Below are 19,261 nucleotides of genomic sequence, written 5' to 3'. Positions count from 1 at the left end.
GGAGAGGAGATGCCAAAAGATCTGGAAACAAGTCTTAGAGATGATCCCCACCTGGGGGCGCTAAGGGGACACCACCCCAACTAGCTGTTCTGGAGCAATTGCCTGGGAAGCACTCCCCAGGTATTCTCAGGGTGAAGTACAGGGCCAAGGCGGAGGCCTAGCTAAATGTAAGGGAAACAGTGAGGGACAGGACCTGACGGCAGTGGGCTCTTCAAGCCAGCCTGGCCTTCAGGGTCCCACGGGACTTGTGGAGGGGGGCCATGGGGACTTGTGAGTGGAAAAACTATGGAGGGCTGATGTCTTTGGAGTTCAGCACTAGGGTGACGTCGGAGGAAGTGGGTGTGGCCGCTCATCCTGAAACCAGCAGTAAAGGTTGCTCCTGGCTGTGTCACACATCTTTGTGACCTTAGTCTCTGGCATTCCCCCTGCTGACAGCTGAAGGCTGTACCTGCTTCTCAACCAAGAGCAAGGAGGCAACACAGAACTGTCTGTGATTGGCTGGAAACCACATTTCTAGAGCATTGGTCAGAGTGGAGAATGTAGGGTAGGACTGCCTTCCAAAGAATTACCATGACCTTCATCTGCACAAATTAAAAGACAAAGCTTGTCATTCTGTAATTTTAATCGATGGGGCTGGGTTAGGCGTCTTAGTAGCTCTCATAACATCTGGTCCAGTCTCTTATGGGGAATTTTCAATAATAAATATTTGAATGATTTAGAGATTAGGTTTCGAGATAAGATACTCCTGAGAGAGGTAAAGGGAATCTAAAACTCACCTAAGGAACACAAAGGGGGTGACAGTAGGACCTGAGAGGGGGGGCTCTGGACCTGGGGCAAGTAAACAGACCTAGAGAGGGACATTTCACTCATTTCCGTGAATAAGGCGATTTAGGGCACACTCTGGACAAAGAGGGGAAGGCACCTCGGGAGGGGAGAGGTGGCTGGTCTGGCAACTCCGACAGGAGAGCCGCAGAGCCAGAGTGGACTGACGGCCCCACTGCCGGAACTGGGATGAAAAACAGGAGGGCTCTCAGGGGCTGGGAGTGTCCGGGCCGGGCGGGTCGAACGCCCAGGGCACTGCGCCCCGCAGATGTCGCTCCTGCAAGGAAAAGCTCTGGGTGCGTATGCGGCTTGTCACTTCCTGCGTGCGCAGTGTGAGCCCGAAAATGTCCTCGTGATAGCGTTGCTGATCCTGCGGGGAAAGGGCCAGAACAGGTCGGATCCAAGGAGGAGTGGGCCCCGCCCCGGGCACGGCCCCGCCCCGGGCACGGCCCCGCCCCGGGCACGGCCCCGCCCCCCGCACCCGCAGCACGCCGATGACGTCGCCGGCCTCGTCCAGCTCCATGTCGCCCTCCGTCGCTAGGATTCGCTGCACCGTCTGCAGGACGCTGGTTGCCATGGTGACGTCGCCGCACACAAACATGTGGCCCCGCTCGAGGCACAGCACGCGGTGCACCTCAGCAGCCAGCTCCGTCCGCAGGATGTCTTGCACGTAGGTCTGAGGGAAGCCGGGATTAGGGGCGTGCCCTGGGAGAGGGGTCCTGGGGGGAGGGTCCGGCACCGGGTGCGAACCGTCTCTCCGCCGGCCAGACAGCTCCTAAATGCGCGGCGCTGGGGTCTAGAGAGGTGGAGCCAAGCAAGGGGCGGGGCTAGGGTGAAGGTGAGGGAGACCAAAAGGCCCGCGGGAGGGGCCGAGTGGGGGCGGTTGTCTGAGTCCTTGGGGTGGGAGCTGAGGGGCGGGGCGGAGGGTGCGCTCTAGAGGGGGTGGGGCCGGGCCTGGGCCCGCCCGCCCCTCCCGAGCGCCCCTCGGGCCTTCACCGGTGCCTAGTGTCAGGTTACCCCCGCGCCCTCAGGGTGTCGCACCTTAGGGCTGTCGGGCTCCCGGGAGAAGGCGGTGAGGACGCGCCCAAAAACTCCGCGCTGCTGGGCATCCTGCACCTCGTCGCGGTAAAGGTGGTCGAGCTGGGAGCATCGGCAGCCGAACACCAAAGTCATGGGGGCGGGCTGCAGCCCTGCAAGCAGCACTGCGGCTTGGGAGAGCTCTCTCCCCGGGGCGCAGCCCTAGCGACATCTCCCACTGGCTAACCTCGCCCAGGCGGACAGCCCAAGCCTTTCGAGTGGAAACAACCACTCTCGGCTGACTAGCCTCCAGGAGAGTGCAGGATGCTCTCACAGAGACCTCGCCTGGCCCCGATTTACAGAGAAGACGCTCAGGGAAAAGCAGAGGTGTGCAAGAGGTGGTGGCTCCTCCGGTGGAATGACCAGTGGTGGCATTGCACTAGAACGTGGGCCTTCTGACTTGGAATTCCAAGCGCTTGGCACCATCTAACACGGAAGTTCTAGGACTCCATCTAGCCCTGTCCGGGCTCCAACCCCATACTCTTGCACATCCTCAGCTTCCACATAATCTGCCTTTTTATCAGTCACAGCCCCTTCCTTTCGATTTACCAGCTGTCTTGCACACCCTGTGTCCAGCCTGAACACCCTGTAGCTTCCTTGGGTCTTGGACACATCTAGGTGAGCTCTGGCACAGTCCCAAGTACACTTTGCCTTCTGAGTGGACATTTCTGCCACTTCTGGACATTTCTGCCTTCTGAGTTTTAGCCCCATTCTCTCTAGATTTCCAGTTCCCCTTACCCCTTGTCCTTAACCCTGTCCCACACCTACTTTGTGTCTAGCCCCAGGAAGCCGGACCAACAGGGCACTGCCCTTCTCTTGGTCTAATAAGCTTCTTTTCACCTCTGTGGCCCATTCCTTGCCCTCTTTCCTACCTGGCTTCTGTCTTGTAGCCCCCGTCCCTTTTCCCCTAGATTGTAGTGACTCCCTCCTGCCTTCCAGTCATTCCCTTGGCCCCCAGTCTCACCTTTGCTGTCAATGTCATGCAGCCGCTCCTGCCAAAATCCCCGGAAGGGGGCAATGCCTGTGCCAGGGCCCACTAGAATGCAGGGCAAGCTGGGATCAGGCGGCAGCCGGAAGGAGGGAGCCCTAGTGAAGGAACACGCTGTCAGGCCCCTGTGCTTTCCCAGCTCCCACATTCTTACCAACTTCAACTGAGAGGGGAGAGGAGAACTCCACTTCCACTGGTAAATGTGTTGTCAAGTGCTTACGACACAGTCTAGCTCAGAGTGGGCACAGTGTGTTTATGAAAAGAACTCTACTTGCAGGCAGAAACTCCCTGCACCTGTATCTCTGGAGGATGGGTCAAAGGGAATATGAGTCAATTTGAACTGAAGAATGTTCTGATATCTCAATTTAGGCGATTTACAAAATATGGGAAGGGAAGGACAGCTTTTGGTTCATAAGAAGTTCACTGAGTGTTTATTTTAAATCCTAGCCTTAATGTTGGTATTTGGTTTATATTCAGTAGATTGGTACAGTTTGTGATTTAGCCTCCTGGATGGGTTTGGGTTACTGGACCCAACTGGTGCATGTCCTGGGAACTCCTTTTAGTCCCTCCCAACCCCCAATCGAGGCTTTGGGTCCCGGCTGCTGGATGAGGCAGGGCTTTTGAACCCAGCACAAGGAAAGGGTATCCTGCGATCTTTTACTTTCTTTGAGTCCTCAGTGATGCTATGGTAACCTAACTAGTTCTCCCCAGACTAAGTGGGGACTTGGCCTTGAACAGGGTACAGTTCCCAAGTGCCATGCCTCCCAATATCAGACTGACCCCAAAGATGTAGCGAGGGACATAGTTTACCTAAAAGCATCAGGGCCTGCTGGTCGAATCCCAGCCCTGTCTCTGGGAAGGAAAGCTTTGGGACAGGACCCTAAGTCCTAATTAGCGAAACACCCAAAGCTTAGTCAAAGTTCCGAAGTAGCTTAACCAGATACCCCATTCTAGATATGTGTTAAGTGGGTCCTCCCTGCTCCCCATCATGCCTCTAACCAAAGCTCCCACCCTCACCTTGTGTCAGCCACCTGCCGATTCCTCCATCTGTCCCTGGCCATCCGTGTGGCACTTTGTCCACCCCTGCTTGGGCAGACACTCTCTTCTCGGTGCCCCTTCCACCTCCATCCCCTGAAGTACTCACTCACCCCCTGATGAAGCAGGGTACAGGATCTCCGGCCTTCAGTTGGCTTAGCCATGTGGAGCAGACTCCATAATGAAGGGGGCCCAGTCCATCTGGGGGGTGGTGAGGAGAGGGTGCCAATGAGGGGCCCGTCCCAGGGTCACTGTGTGGCCCTGACCCTGGCCCTCCATCAGCTCACCCTGCGTCCTGTATGCCAGCACGGCTACCGTGAGGTGGATCTCTCCTGGGTGGGCGCTGGGTGCTGAGCTGACCGAGTAGTACCGGGGCTGGAGCAGGGGCAGCTGGGTGAGGAGCAGGGGGGCAGGTAGTGCCACGGAGGGGAACTGCTCCAGCACCTCCAGCAGCGTGGGGCAGCGGAACCACTTCCACTCCTCGTAGCGCCGCGGGTCCTGGTGGGAGCAGGGCGCAATGGGCTCAGAACCTCCCTACCCTGCCTGCTGACCTCCCTTCTTGACTCCTCCTGAGCTGAGCCTCCTGGGGTTTCGCCCTCCTTAGTTCAGGCCAACAAACATTTCTTGAGCACCGAGAATTCGAGATGAATTAATGACTCCAGAGCTAGGTCTTAAACCCCAGGGTGCGCTAGCCAGGTGGACTCCCTTCCCCACCCGGCTCCTCCTGCCTCTCGAGCCCCTGCTGCCCATTGGGGCTGCCCGCACCTGGCTGAGGCTCTCGAGCTCCTGCTGTTCGCTGGACTCTTCGGCCAGGGTGCTGAGCAGTCGAAGGAGTTGAGGGCTGGGCGGGGAAGTGATGTCCAGGAAGAAGGTGAGAGCCTGGCGCAGTGTGCATGGGGGCAGCCGGGGGTCCCGAACCCAGCTGGGGGGCGGGCCACCTGGGGGTGATGTACAGGGGAGGTCTGAGGAAGGGGCCAGCCAGAACTGCAGAGTCTGAGGTGGTCATTGCTTGGGGGGTATCCTGGGACTGACCACACCTTGTGTTTTATTGGAGACCTTGCCCTTGAACAGTGGTGGTGGGCCTGTCTGGGTAGCCTGTGTGTGTGTGTGTTTGGGGGCCTCTGGCTGGTTTGGGTTGGTCCGGGTTCTTATTTTAACGCCAGGCACTGGTGTGGCAGGAGGTAGACCCGAGGCCCCCTACAGAGCAGGCGAGGCTGTCAGGAGGAGACTTTGGGGGGAGCCCAGAGGGAGGGGGCGGCCTTTTGGCGGTAGGCAGTTAGGTACTGAGAAAGGAGCCATGCTCTGTGGACCATCCAGCCACAAGGTCAGCCCAACAGGAGGGAACACAGCCAGCTCTGAGCACAGGCATTATGGCTGTCAGGGGAGGTGGCAGCCCTCTACCAGTTCCTCAGCTCAAGGGGACCCTGAGGCCAGGGGACGTCCCTTGTGCCCCAGACCGCTCCACCTCACCAGGGCTGCCCTTCTCCAGCTGCTCCACTGCCACTGGCTCTCCTGGTGGAGGCGGATCCTCCACACGGCTCAGCAGCGCCTCCACAAGGCCGGGCCGGTTGGGCGGGCAGATGCCTATGTGGTCGCCGGGCTGGTACTGCAGCGCCTCCTGGCCTCCAGTGTCTAGGCGCACCAGGATCGTGGCCCGGCTGGGGGTGAGGAGTTGGGGCAGTTAGAAGGGGGCAAGGAGGGCGTGGGAGGGAGCGTGCTGGGACAGAGGGGCGGAGGGGCCAGGGCAGGTGTGCGTGTGGGGGAAGTGGTCCTCCTCACGTGGACTTGCTGCTTTGCAGGTTTTCCACTGAGAGGACCGTAGCCTGGAACATTTTCCTCCTGTGCACGTGGATCAGGCCTGGGGGGAGACTGAGACTGAGCCGGGAACCTGGCCGGGCCCCTGACAGTGAGTCCTGGGACCCTGGGAGCCCAGAGGGCCAGCAGAGTCAGGGGAAGGCCAGAGCCTCACCTGGCAGCAGCTGGAGGCCCTCAGCCTGGGCACTCAGCCGGTACCTTTGGCGCTTCCAGCTCCGTTTGGGGCTGAATATATCCCGGGCGGCGGCCTTGGCATCCTCTCCCACGCAGAAAGTCTCACAGGAGGCCTGAGGGGCAAGGGGTGAGGGCCGGAACAGTGAGAAGCTCAGGGAGCCTGAGGCAGGAGGCTGAGCTGGGCTGTGGGGTCCCCAGTGGCCACCTTCCTTCCGTTCCTGGGACTGTGAGAGTGGGGGGGCCTGGGAGTGGGAGGCGCCCTTCCGCGGCTCATGCCTGTGGCCTCAGCGGCCCCGGTGGCTTAGGCTGACGGGGCCTGTTCTTCGGCCCATGGCATGGCTTGGCCACTGCACTAGCTCTCCGTTTGCACGTATTTACCAGTGTCACACCCACCAGTTCCTCAGTCTGGTGAGTGTTACTGTCTCAGGGAACACGGTGCCCGGTACACAGCAGCACTCAGTGAATGTGTCAGTGTGCGCAGAGCTGTGTTCAGATTCCGACTCCTCTGCTTACATTCCACGTGCCTCACTGACCCATCTTTCCGCATCATTAGGTTCCAGGGAGGATGAAATGAGAGGCTTTATGTAAAACCCTACAGTGCTCCCAGAGTGGGACACCACATTTGGGTGGCTGTGGCTGCTCTGTCCTTCCTGCGTTGCTCACTGGGGCTGGAGGGGCCCCGGGGCAGGACCCCTGGGAGGGTGCATATCCTATTTGTTTCTGCTCAGGTAGGAGTCCTGCACACTGCTGGTCCTGGCCCAGGCTTGAAATCCAGGGCTCACCCATGATTGGTTGCTCCCTCTCCTCCCAACTCGCATATCACTAGTCCTGTTAATCTTTCTTTTGTGTGTGTAAGGTCTTATATCTCTTCCTTCCTTCCTTGCCCCCCTCCCTTCCTTCCTACCCCCACTGCTACCACCCTCGTTCGTTCAGCGTCTTCCTGCTTCTAGCTGAATGTTCCTCTTGTTGACCCTGCGTCTCTAAAGCAGCATCCCTAAAACTTCACCTTGTGCCCCTTTTCCTGTCCCGCTCCTAGCTTCCAGTCGCTTCCTTGCATCTGGATTCTTGTTTTCCGTTCCCATTCTCCTCCCAACCTGAGCCTATCTATTTTTTCAGCTTGACTTTCTCCTCCCCAGCAAACCCTCCACAAACCCGCCAGGCAACCCCACAGCCCCCCTGCTTGCATGTCCCCCTTGGCTCCATCAGGCCAGACTTGCTAAGCTCAAGCCTGGGAACCCTGGGCGGGCCAGCACTGCCCTACAACATTGCATGTCTCAAGGGGGAGGGGTGCAGGTGGGAGTGAGCCAGAATTGGGGTGGGAGGGGAAGCCCGGGTCACATGTGTGAACAGGAGTGTCAGGACAGGCAGGAGTCTGCTCACCTCCAGGCATAATCCCCAGACCAGGCCGAGCTGCCTCTGGGGGAAGCCCTGCCTGAGAAAGTCACAGCCCTGGGATGCACCCCTTCTTGCACTTCCCTGAGCCAGGCAGGACACCATCGGTCCAGGCGCCACCCCAAGCCTGTCTGGCCTCTGACTTCCTGTGGGTTCTGTGTTGGCCTCAGTTTCAGCCCTTGCCTCTGTCCAGCCTTCTCTTGGGCCTTCTCCTCTCCCTCCGCCCTGCCTGCCCTGCATGCTCTTTCTCTGGGCGCCCACTCAGGGGCCCCATCTATGCCTGGCTGAAGGTCTGCCTACCGTGGCCCTGTCTGCTCTCCTCTGCCTGGGCCAGGCACCTGCCATGTTGTTAGGGTCGGATCACCCACTGCTGAGGACTGAGCCAGGAGGGCTGGCTGTCCAGTGGCGAAATGAGGATGGATTTTAGAAGGAACAGGATGGGACCAGAGAACCAAACAATCAGGGCAGCAGCAAGGCCTCCAGCCTCAATATTGCATGTCTCAAGGGGGAGGGGTGCAGGTGGGAGTGAGCCAGAATTGGGGTGGGAGGGGAAGCCCGGGTCACATGTGTGAACAGGCCCAGGGGCTCACCTGGAAGGCGGCCTGGGCCCAGCCACGGAAGGCCTCCTCCTGGCCACACAGCTCATCTCCCTGGCCCAGCTGCAGCAGCCGCTCCCCACCCAGCTCCTCCAGCCGTGTGTCCACCGCACGAGCAAAGGCGCAGAAGTGGGGGTATGCCCGGGATCCCAGCCCGAACACACAGAACCTGGGGTTCAGGGAGCCGTCACTGGAGCCCACACCCGTCCCCGCCTCATGTATGCCCAGGCAGCTTGCCCTCCCCCCCATGCCTCCCCTCAGTGCAGCTCCCACACCTGAGGGTGCCCAGGGCCCCTGCGCTGTCTGTGTTACTGGACTCCTTTCTCTTCCGCCTCCAGGAGGACACCAGCGGGTCTGAGCAGGAGACGCTGTTGAAGCGGATTTTGTAACTCCTGGCAAGAGAAGACAAAGACAGGGCTGTCACAGAGAACTGGGAGCATGGTGCAGGCCCAGACATAGCTCAGGGACAGCTCCAGGCTCTCTGCATCTGGGATAGGAAAGACCTTGCCCTTGGGCTTGGCTTTGTCACCCAGGGATCTCTGTGCCTTCAGGCCCCAGTGTGCCTCCCTTGCCCTTTCTGAAGGGGATCTGAGGACTGACCAGCCCTCAGAGTCCCCGGGGGCTGCGAATGGCCGGGTCGCAAGGAGGGAGGGGCTCCTGAGCTGTGATGGGTGTCCAGGCCTCCTACATCCATCCTCCAGCTTGTTGGAGGCATGGAGGGACAACATTTCAGCCCTCCTTTCCTCATTGTCTCCAAATGCCCCACTGCCCTCCCTACCACCTCCCCCCAAGCTCCCAGCCCCACTCACTTGTGCTGTTCTGGCCGAGGGGAACTGTTGTAGGGGCCGGACATCTCCATCAGGGCCGCCGCAAAACTCTGGGGAGGGGAAGTGTTGGTATCATGGTTGGTTTTGTTTTATTTCAAACCACACAGAAGTTTAAAACTGCAGTCAGCTGATCCTTATTATTTGTAAATTCTGATTTTAATTTGTTTTGAAAATTTTAAAACTGGTATTGGCTTTTTGAAAACATTACAGAACCATAAAGTAATAAAAGACAAAAATCTACCCTAACCTTTCCTCCAGTCCTTGCCCCCAAGGCATGTACCCTATGGGCAGGTGTTTAAACTCCTACATCTGTTTGGTTGAACTTCCATATATATGTGTATTTATAGTTTTTTCAAAAAGTAAAAATGGGGCCACACCATACTTACCTGCTTTTTCCTCAGTAACCTATCATGGACCTCCTTCCAGGTCCACACACCAAGACTGACCTCCTTTTGAATGGCTGCACAGTGTGCCCACATTTGCATGGACCACATGGAGGAGACTCTGTCTGACTCAGGATATCTGGGCGGTGTGTGACCAGTGCTCCAGCACTTGTACATATACATGCCCGCCTCCTCTTTTGAGTGTTTCGTTAGGGTAGTCCTTGCAAGGGGAGCTGCTGAGTCAGGATTTAAAGGCAGGATGAAGTGGGTGGTCAGACCAGCCCGCAGCAAGAGACACGCTCTTTGCTCACTCCTGCCAACACAGCATGTGGCCAGTCCTTAATGTTTCAGCCAACTTGATAGGTGGAAAACAGCCCTCCCTCTCCCTGCATTGCCTCCATTGCTAGTCGGTGGCACGAACATCTTCTAGAAGGCTGAGCTGTGTCAGGTGCTGCCACGGAAACAGCTAAGAGCTACAGGGACACCTTCACACAGCAAAACCTAAAACGTGGCAAGCCCGGAACACCCCCGCGTTAGTGGTAGGTGCGTTTGGGTGGTGTGTCTCTAGATTCACCATAATTAGTGTGTGCTACCTTAATTTTATTTTTTGAACCTTTTGTTGAAGCATAATACGTTCAGAGAAGCACACATATCACAAATGTACAGCTTTCTAGATTTTCACAAACTGAACATACTTGTGTCGTCAGCCTCCTCTCAGGAAATGTTGCTAGAACCTAGAATTCAGCTTTGGACCCCCAGTTACCACCTCCCACCCCAGGGGGGCAACCACTCTCCTGATTGAAACACCATGGATTCTTTTTGCCTGTTTCTGAACTGAATACAAAGTGAACCCTACGGTTGGATTCTCTTGTGTTTGTCTCCTTTCCCTCTACATTGAGTGTTCAGATTCATCTGTGTCGGGTGGTTGTGAGCCATTCACCATCATTGCTGCCTAGAATTTGAATAGACCACAATGTATGTATCCGTTCTGCTGTGGACCGTCATTGGAATTGTTTCCAGTCTGGGGCTGTTATGAATAATGCTGCTGTAAACATTCTTATTAGTGACTTTGGTGAATACACCCCGTTTTCTGTGGGCCGTATTCCTAGGTTTGCACCACTAAAAAAAAAAAAAAGAAAAGAAAAAGAGGTGAAATTTACATACACTGAAATGCACAGAAGTTAGAGGTGCAGTTCAGTCCCTGTGGCTGTTTGGCAGTTTTTTGGTTTTTTTTTCGTGTTTTTTGAAGTTAAACATACATCTGTCCGATGACCTAGCAATTCCACTCCTAGGTATTTATTCAAGAGAAATGAAAACATAAGCCCACAAAAGCCTTGCCCAAGAATGTTCATAACAGCTTTATTCATAATAGCTAAACCCTGGAAACGGCCCAAGTGTCCGTCAGCAGGAGAACAGAGAAACACACGGTGCGTTCACACAGTGAACGCCTCGGGCTGCTCGGCAGTAGAAAGGAGCAAGTTACCAAATCACTCACAGTGAGATGAGCCTCAGACGTGGGCCGAGTCCTTACTGTGTGCTCGCCTTTCTGTGACATCCTAGAGCAGGCCAAAGTAACCTGGCTGACAGAAGGGATGGACTGGGAAGGGGCTGGCTGGGGGCACTGACAAGGGGACTGCCTAGGTGATGGAAATGTTCTATGTCTTTATAGGGTAGTGGGTCATGTGGGCGTAAATACTGCTTTTATACTAAAAAAGTCAGTGATCTATTGTTCTTTACAAGGCAGATCAGAATGACAGCTGAAGTGGGCAGCACGGGGTCGGGGGGAAGTCTTGCCTCAGCGTTCTGCTCTGGGCTGCTTGGGGAGGTGCCGAGTGCTCAGGAGACCTTTATCACCTAGAAGCTGCAACAGCCAAGAGTACGAGGAATGCCTGTAGCGGGGCTGCCAGGGACGAAGCTGGGAAGATAATGGCTGATGATAAAGTGGTCAGTGGGGGTGCTCTAGTTTGTTTCTTTAAAGATTTGTGCAGAAAGTGAAGTTGCCTAATCTCTGTTGCCATCCGAGCAGTGCTCTTTTCTTTTGTTAAGGAAAGAAGAAAAGAGAAAGCTGAAATTGAGCAGTAAGTGGAGTATCGCACTTTTTCTAACTTGTCAGTGCTTGAGAGCAGTCTGACCTCGTTGGCCAGCCAAATGCCTTCCACATATTAAACACTTGCAGGGACAATGGAAATGACCCAGTGACACACTGAAGCAGGTGTGTGTGGAGGTGGGGCTGGAGTCTGGTTTGTGCAGGCTCTTGGGTCCCAGTGCAGTGTCCACACACACACTCTGCGGGACTCTCAAGGCATCTCCACTCTCCATCATGGAGGTGGGGTTCCTGCCCAGCCTCCCCATTTTGAATCTCCCCTCGTTTCCTGTGGCCCCTTTCCTGCTAGGCCTTACCTCTCCGTTCTCTGGGGGATCACCATTCCCAAATGTGCTGGTCACCACCAACACCAGTGTCTCATGTTCAAGGGACACCACATCGTACTCATCCATGCACAGGACCTGTGGACGAGAAGACCGATGTCCCAGGGACTTGGCCCCTGCTGTCCTGGCACTTCTACTCTGACCCGCCCTGGCAGGGCACAGTTCAGACCCTGACTCAGGCGCAGACTTGATCCCTGAATCCGTTTGGATCCCGGGCTTTCTCCTGGGCTCTGACTTGTGACCCTCTTCTGTCCTCTGGGGCACATCTAAATATATGGATGGGCCCCCTTCCCCTTCCCAGATCCCCACTCCTCTGGGCTTAGCCCTACCCGGGGGTCGAAAGCCTTCCGGAAGAGTCTCCCCAGCTGCTGTGCGTAGCTCTGGGCCCGGCCGGTCTCGGAGCCATACAGGATAGTCGCCTTCACTCGCTTTGCCATCACAGTGCCCATGAGTGAGGCAGAGATCTTCACCGCACTGCAGGCGAGAGCAGGGTGAGGGCGGTCCCAAGGACATGGAGCCAGAGCCTCCCCAGGTGCATGGTCCAAGCAAGGTCTTGGGGCGCTGAGTGGTGGGTGTGTGGGGGTGGGGGCCTTCCCACTGCTACAGCTGGGTGTGGGGGAAGGGCAGTGCTCCTAGGGCACCTACTTGGCCACTTCCTTAAAGGTCTTCTTCCTGGTGATGCCGGCACCCTTGGTTGCACTCCCCTTCCATGGGTCTGGCTGCAGGGGAGTGATGGGGGGAGTGGAGGAGGAGATAAGTAAAACAAACATTTGGAGGCCCCTGGGGGCTGCTTCGTTAGAGCTGGCCACAGTGGGCGAGAGCCAGCGGGGTGGGCACCTGATAGCGGAAGGCCGGGGACAGGACATAGTTGACCATCTCCTGATGGAAGACAGGGGTGAGGCTGCCAGAGATGGGGGGCACGATCCAGGCCCAGTCGGCAGGGCAGCCCCCCCTAGCCTTCTGCTCGTTCTCCAGGTGCTTCATGAAGGAGGCAGTGGCAGCATGGTGGTCCACGATGGTCACTTTGGCCAGCTGGGGTTGGGGAGGCAGGGGCTTAGACTCAGCCTACAGACCCACACTCCTGTGACCCCAGTCACCGCTGTGCCCTGGGTCACCCCAAATCTAACCCAGGCTGTTCCCCCACCATGCTGTCACCCCTGGCTGCAGCATGCATCGCGAGCCCAAAGCTTGGCACCAGCAGCTCCCGTCTCCCACGTCGCTCTGTCCTGCCCCTGAACCAAAACATCCTAAACTCTGGCCAGGTTCTCAGCAGGCACTAGTTTCCTCAAACGACAATGCTCAGCAGGCCTCCAGTCCTGGAGTTGGAGTTTCCAGAATCCAGGGGGTCCCACAAATCACAATATGTATGCGGTCTGCCCCGGGGGCCTGCATTACCGAGCATGCCCTGATCAGCAGGGCTCCGAGCACACTCTACCCCCATATTGTGGCGCCTGGAGTAGTAGGTGCTGTGTCCCCAGCAGCATGGGCCCAGTGTGCCCCATGGACCATGGTAGTTCTTCCAGCTGTTTCCAACTCCTGCCCCTGTCTCTAAGTGCCTCCCTGTCTTCCAGCCCCAGCCCCTTCCCTCCTGGCGGTCTGGGCCAGTGTACCTGGTAACTGTGCAGCACGGCCAAGTTGATCTCCACCGCGGCCCTGTCTTTCCACAGGGATGAGGTTGTCCGGGTATCCAAGTCCATGCAGACCGCCACATCCTGGGAGCGGGGGTGCATGGCATTGGTAGGGACAAGGTTTGGGGGAGTGGACGGAGAGCATCTTTGGAACTCATGAGTAGAAGGAGTGAGGGTGGGTAGGTGGCCATCGAGAGGCCAGACTGCTTAGTTTGGGGCGGGTTCAGGTTCTTGCCTGCAAGGCACCCCTGAGCAGAGAGGGACCCTGGACCAGTTACTTCTCTGCCCTGGATTTTAACTTCTCCTTTCTAAGATGACATTGTTTTTGCAAGATCTGCCTTGAGAATCTGAGGAAAGCTATAGAGCTATAGATCCCAGAAAAATAACTGCATATTTGTATCCATGCATGTATATTCCTTTGCCCCAAATTCACAGTCCCAGAACCCTCCAAAATTCTAGTGTAGGAGGCAGCCTGGACCTCACTCAGGTGCTCCCACTTGCTGACAGCGTGGGGACCTATTTGCGAGGCAATGGCTCCAAAGGGGATACGTCCTCTTCCCTACGTATGGGTCCTCACCTCCAGGATATTATATCGGTGAGGGTCACACAGGTTCCGCGTGCCAATCTCAGTGCTCATGTACCAGCCGCTGAAAGGGGCCGCAGGGAACTCCAGTCCCCCAATTTCCAGCAGCATGTTGCTCACCGCTGGGAGGGCATACCAGCGCAGGCCCAAGGCCGCAAACCACTCCAGCCTGGGGGTGTCCGGGCAGGGGATCAGGCTGCCTGTGGAGCCTGGCCTGCCAGGCCACCCCCGGGCAGCCCCTCCTCCGCCTGCCCCATTCCCTCTCATGCTCACGTGGGGTGCTCCAGGGGCACCTCGAGGACCAGCTCAGGGGGCAGAACAAAGAGTTCTGGGGGCTCATCTGGGGCCTGGAGCAGTAGGGGTAGCACGTCAAAGCGGCCGTTTCCTGGGGTCCAGCCGTGCTGAATGCAGAGCTGTGGGGGGCAGGGCCAGAGGTAGCTCTGAGGGGCCCAACCTCCTGCCCTCCTCAGGGACCCCCTTCATTGGCAGCTCCCTCCTTTATCTCAGAGTCCCCCTTCCCTGTTCCACTGGTCACTCTTTGACTGGACTCCCACGCCTCCTCCCAGAGCCCTCATGGGCTGGCCTCCACCCGCTCCGACTCTCTGGGCACACCTCTGTGATCTCCACGTTGGCTGGGTCCCCCCGCACCGAGCCGTCCTGCTGCCTGTAGCCCGCGTAGCGCACCAGTTGGCTGTTCCAGATTCGGAAGTCTCCGCGGCCTGGGGCACGCTGGGGGAACACTGTGATGGCCGAGCTGACACATGGGGACGACAGCTGTCAGAGCCCTGCCTTCACTGCCACCGCGGGGAGGGGTGCCATCTGGCGCGGTGTAGGGGCACTCACCGGAGGTTGCCCCGGTTGGTGGCATACTTGATGTGGTTGCAGATGTAGGTGAACATCTCCTGGGCAGAGCTGCAATCCCGGGCATCGAACACCTGAGCTAGCCAAGGCGGGGGGCGGGGGGAGGGGGGACAGGGCTCCTGAGTCTCAGCTCTAGGAGAAGGTAAGTAGCCACCTCGTCTGCAGCCTCTAAAGGTTGCGGGGGTCACTCGTCACGGTTCTTTCCTCTCTGGGGAGCCTCCCTGACCATCTGCACCCACACTGAACCCCCCCTTCCTGCCCTGCACCCCACACACCCAACGTAGCCTGGTCTGCTCCTTATCTCCTTGCTGGGACAACTCCCTACCCCTGCAGAAGCTGACTCAGTACCTGATACAGAGGAGGGACCCAGTCACTGCCACACTGATGATTGGGGAAAGGCACCAAGTGACGGGGAGGCCACCTAAGGGTGTGGGTGGTGGGTTCCCCGTTACCCACAGTGCTCAAGCAAAGGCAAGTGACCCCGGGCCAGTTAGCAGACTCTCCCTGAGCACACTGATGGCGGGAAGGCAGCTGGCTGCACTTGGTGGCTCTCCGGGGAGTCTGCCCGTCCTGACATTCTGATGCTGGGAGAAGCCACCTTGACTAGCTGAGTGGGGCCATCAGCAGGGAGCTGGGAGGTCCCTTACCTGCTTGGGTTAGTGACAGAAGCGGGGGGTGGCAGTGGCTGGTCTGGGGCCAAGGTAGGGATGTAGCAGTGAGTGGGATTCAATATGGAAGCTCTGATGGGTTCAAAGTTGAGCTAGATCTTTGAACAACTTCAAGGGGATGCAAGTGTCAGATAGGATCGTTCTTTTATTGGTGACTCCTTTGGGATTTACTGAGCATGTGGCTTTATTCCAAATTCTTTGGTGGCCAGTTACAGCTAAAGAGGCCAAGGTCATGGATTAAGTTCCCCTGTGGGTCAGCTTGCTTCTCTTAGGCCATTCCAGGGGTGGGAGTGTGAGGGAGGGTGTGAGGCCAAGGTGCTGGAGGACTGGGCTGGACAAGTGAGGCCCACAGGGAAGAAGCAGCAAGGGACCGTTTCCAGAATGCTTCTGTTGCTCAGACAGTACTCCCTGGGATCACTGCCCAGCTGTCCTCACTGACTCAGTATGTTTGGGTGTTTCTGGTGTTTCTCTCCACAGCCAGCCAAGCAATTGCTATGGGGCTTAACAACCAGGTGTTCACTACCAGCCTGTGGGCTCCCCAAGGGTACCAATCTCTAAGGGAATGGGCAAGGATCTCCCCACTGCTTGGGACCCCCCAGGGAAGCATCAGGAGCTGCCCTCACTGCTCCTTTCCTCTTTTTTGTCCCTCAGTCCCGATTCTGGGTGCTTGCTGGCCAGCCACACCTGCAGCTTCCCCCATTGGATCCGGCCTACGCAGCGGGGAGCATTTCGCCAGGCCTGCTTGGCTCCGAACACCAGCTCGCTCTCCCGAAGCTGGTAGGTGCCCTTGGCCGCTATCTCAGCTTCCATCTCCTGAAGCCTCTGCTCGTGGGCCTGGGAGCCGCTCCTGTGGTGGAGAGGGGAGCAGAAGAAAGTCACGTCGGGAGGAGAGGTTCCCCAGGCTTTGTGTGGGTGTTGGGGGGAGGCTGGTGGGTGCTGGCGTCAGGGTGGGGGATGATGGGAGTGGGTCCTAGGGAAGGTGATCATCCTTTTGAGGGCTCAGCAGGACCAGGGCCCCAGGTCAAAGGACACGGGTGGGCTGTGAGTCTCAAGGCACGGTCTCACCTCTTGATAGAGCTATAGTACTGGTTGATGAAGTCCCTGGCCTGGCTCAGCAGCTGCTCAGGGGGTGGAGGGTCCTGAGACGGCCGGCTCTGCAGTTTCCGTGGAAATACCAGAGAGCCCAGGCAGCGTCTGGGGGTGCAGGGCCCATCCTAGGTTGGGGTGGAGAGCAGAGGCAGAAAGAGCAGGGAGCATGGAGGTCAGGACTAGGTCAGGTGCAGAGGCAGGGTGTGGGACCAGAGGGAAGGTGGGTCTGGGCAGGTGTGGGTGCAGGGCTGGGGCTGGGACTGGAAATCGGGGTGAGTTGGGCTGGGCTGTGGCAGGACTTGGGGCAAGGGCTGGAGGCTAGGAGTCACCAAAGTCCCCTGTGTGTCCCTTAGCTCCTCTGGCTCTTCCTGGTGTCTCTTTGAGTTCAGCCACGCTGACCCTGATGTGGGATGGGGAGGGCTCCCCGCCTTACCTGCTGTGACTGGGCACTCAGGGTGTCGTAGGTGATGCTCCCCACCTCCCAGTTCTTCACGCGAGGGAACTTGGGCCCGTCCGGGGGCCGGGTGAGCGGGGGGCTGCTGAGACCCAGGAGAGGGGTCATGGGGAGGAGTGTATTTCCTTCTGGATGTGCCCCCAGAGACCCCTCTGGCGACATGAATAAGCCCTGTGATTTATTGCTCGCCTGCCTCATGCTTCCTTACGTCTCCTCTATGAGCCCTCACAACGCAGTTAGGAGGTAGACAGTATCGGCCACCTCATTTACAGACGAGGGACCCGAGGCTCAGAAAAGTTCGGAATCTTGCCAGAGGCCCTGTGGGCAGAACTGGTCTCTTTAAAATCCCAGGCCCGCCCCTCTCTTGTATTGCCAGAGCCTGGGCTGCCCAGGGCAGCAGTGCTGAGCTCCTGAGCCCCTGACCCAAGGCTGGGTCCTCATCCCTGTTCAGGGCCCACCTCGCCTTTTCTGGACGCGGGGTGTCCAACTCCCTGGAGCTGTGATGAACCCTACCTTGAGGGGGATGGAGCCCTTGGCTGAGCTGAGGGAAGCCCCTGCAGGGATTCCTCAGCTCAGATTTCCCTCCCCACTCACACCCCTCCTGACAGTAACCATCGTGTGAAGGGAAGCCTCAGAGGCCTTATCACTTCCTCCCAGAGGCTGAGGCCTGCGGCGGGGAGGAAGGGAGGGACTCGGACCTCGGTGGTGCGCCTGTGCGGAGCCTTCCCCACGGAGCTGCCTCCAGGCCCCCCGCCACCCTGCCTGGCCTGACACCCTACCTGGCCTCCAGCTGCCCTTTCTCTCTTCTGGGGGCTGAGGATGGCAGGTTAGTTTGGGGGTTGATGAACACTAGGAGGTGAGGCCAGGAGTCGAGGGAAAAGGCCTGTTTGCTCAGTCTTTTCAGCCTCCCACCCCAAGGGCCTGACTGTCCTGGGCGAACTCTCTCCTCTTTCTGTGAGCGGATCTTCTCACTCTCCTGTAACTATCCTCCCCAGCCCCTTTTTTTCTGTTAAATAAGCATCAGTGTTTGTTGAAGGCTTGCACGAGCTAGAAACTTACAACAATCCCCTGGAGCAATCACTGCTATGTCCATATTTTATATACATGAAGGCTCAGAGAGGTTAAGTGACTTGCTCAAAGTCAAACAGCTCTTGGCATCAGAGCAGCATTCAAACCTGGTCAACTGGCACCCTTACCTCCCGCTTTCACCTGCTGCCTGCTGGCCCTGATCCTGATCTCTTATCTGAGCCTCCCTGATTGTCCTGTTCTGTCCATACTGATAGCCCTTTTGTGTGGGCGACCTGGCCCTCCTGGCTGGGCTACAGGCTCCCGCCCTTGCCAGCCAGGGCTCCTGGGCTTGCCACCCTCCCTCCCACCCCCTGCTTCTAGCCACCAGGGCCCTTACCTGCGGTCCAGTGCTGGTGGGGGCGCGGGTGCCGGTGCCCTGCTGGGCTCAGAGGAGGTCGGGGAGGCAGGGCCCTGCTTGCCGCACAGCCCCAGGCCCAGGCCCAGCCCCAGGCCGCAGGGGGGCCCGGGTTCCTGGCCCACACTCTTCAAGTTGCCCATGTTCAGCCTTGCCTCAGCTCTGGCCCTCCGAGCAGAGCCCAGGCCTTTTCCTTAGGAAGGGGAGGGGGCAGTGGGAGGGGGCTCTCCGGTGCTGGCCCTTGCCCCGCCCCTGCCCCACACACAATGGGACAGGAACAAGGCAGGCTGGGAGGCTCTAAAGCCTCGGCTCCATGCCCGCCCAGAGGGTGGGGGGCCGGACGCCTGGGTTCCGCTTAGAGGACTAGGACTGATAAGTGGGAAGCCAGGTGTTCTTGGAGCCCTGGGGCTGGAGTGCAGGAGCAGGGGTGTGTGTGGGGGGGGGTGGGGATAGGGGGTAGGGGTGGAGTTGGCAGGGTGGACAATCAGAGGGTCAGAGAGGTCCTTGTGTGTTGTCTGGCCGGAGTGGAGGACTTCCACCTTGTCCTTGTTGGCCTTGCTCTGAGAGATTGGGTGGGAGGTGAGCACTGTGTCAGCAGCAGGGGATGGTTCCCAGACTCTTAGTGACCACAGGGACCTCTGGGGTCACTGCAGGTGCTCCCCTTCCTCACCCTCTCTACAGCTACGTGCTCTTGGACCCCCACCTTTGAGTGCTTTGGAGCTTTTGGGAATATAGTTCAGCAAGGATGCAGTGACCCTTTGTCCTTGAGTGTGGCATTAGGGTATCCCTTCCCCTCCCAACCCCAATTTCCTGGAACCCCCGCCCCCCATGACTCAAGTGGGGGACACAAAAGAGCAGGAAGCTGCCATCCAGGGCCTCCACCCCCACCCTGTCATCCAGTGACGCATGCTTCCCTGGGGGTGGTAGGTCAGCAGATAGACCCAGCAGTTAGTGCTGAGCAGGGACTGCCCACGGGGAAGATCTTGGAGCCCTAGCAAGAGCACGGGGATAGGAAACTA

General features: G+C 57.9%; 1 protein-coding gene across 2 annotated transcripts; it reads right to left on the bottom strand.

The window, feature by feature from the left end:
• Positions 1 to 604: 604 nt before the first annotated feature.
• On the bottom strand, positions 605 to 18,416 carry NOS3 (nitric oxide synthase 3). Of its 2 annotated transcripts, none has more exons than XM_044392265.3 (26): positions 18,225 to 18,416; positions 16,799 to 16,904; positions 16,342 to 16,490; positions 15,961 to 16,123; positions 14,591 to 14,682; positions 14,360 to 14,501; positions 14,021 to 14,160; positions 13,742 to 13,916; positions 13,147 to 13,248; positions 12,374 to 12,568; positions 12,182 to 12,255; positions 11,866 to 12,010; positions 11,510 to 11,614; positions 8,709 to 8,776; positions 8,175 to 8,291; positions 7,894 to 8,068; positions 5,892 to 6,024; positions 5,702 to 5,780; positions 5,393 to 5,580; positions 4,688 to 4,860; positions 4,210 to 4,420; positions 4,036 to 4,123; positions 2,864 to 2,985; positions 1,864 to 2,012; positions 1,304 to 1,498; positions 605 to 1,192 (listed from the first exon to the last, which is right to left on the bottom strand). In XM_044392265.3, exons 1-26 carry the CDS (start codon positions 18,383 to 18,385, stop codon positions 1,031 to 1,033), a joined length of 3,609 nt encoding a protein of 1,202 aa, XP_044248200.1. In that variant the 5' UTR covers positions 18,386 to 18,416; the 3' UTR covers positions 605 to 1,030. The 2 variants fall into 2 exon arrangements, with proteins under 2 accessions (XP_044248200.1, XP_026334936.1); XM_026479151.4 differs by having other exon boundaries at positions 16,799 to 16,901.
• Positions 18,417 to 19,261: the final 845 nt, after the last annotated feature.

The sequence above is a fragment of the Ursus arctos genome, unplaced genomic scaffold (genome assembly GCF_023065955.2).
Source record: "Ursus arctos isolate Adak ecotype North America unplaced genomic scaffold, UrsArc2.0 scaffold_3, whole genome shotgun sequence".
NCBI lineage: Eukaryota > Metazoa > Chordata > Mammalia > Carnivora > Ursidae > Ursus > Ursus arctos.
Note: the sequence above shows the minus strand (reverse complement) of the source record. Positions and strands in the feature narration are given on the sequence as shown.

Coding starts and splice junctions, on each gene's coding strand:
- NOS3 (XM_044392265.3), bottom strand. CDS start 18,385: ATGGGCAACTTGAAGAGTGTGGGCCAGGAACCCGGGCCCCCCTGCGGC. Junction 8,069..8,174: donor GGGGCCCTGGGCACCCTCAG/GTGTGGGAGCTG, acceptor CCTGAACCCCAG/GTTCTGTGTGTTCGGGCTGG. Junction 2,013..2,863: donor GCATGACATTGACAGCAAAG/GTGAGACTGGGG, acceptor TGCTGCTTGCAG/GGCTGCAGCCCGCCCCCATG.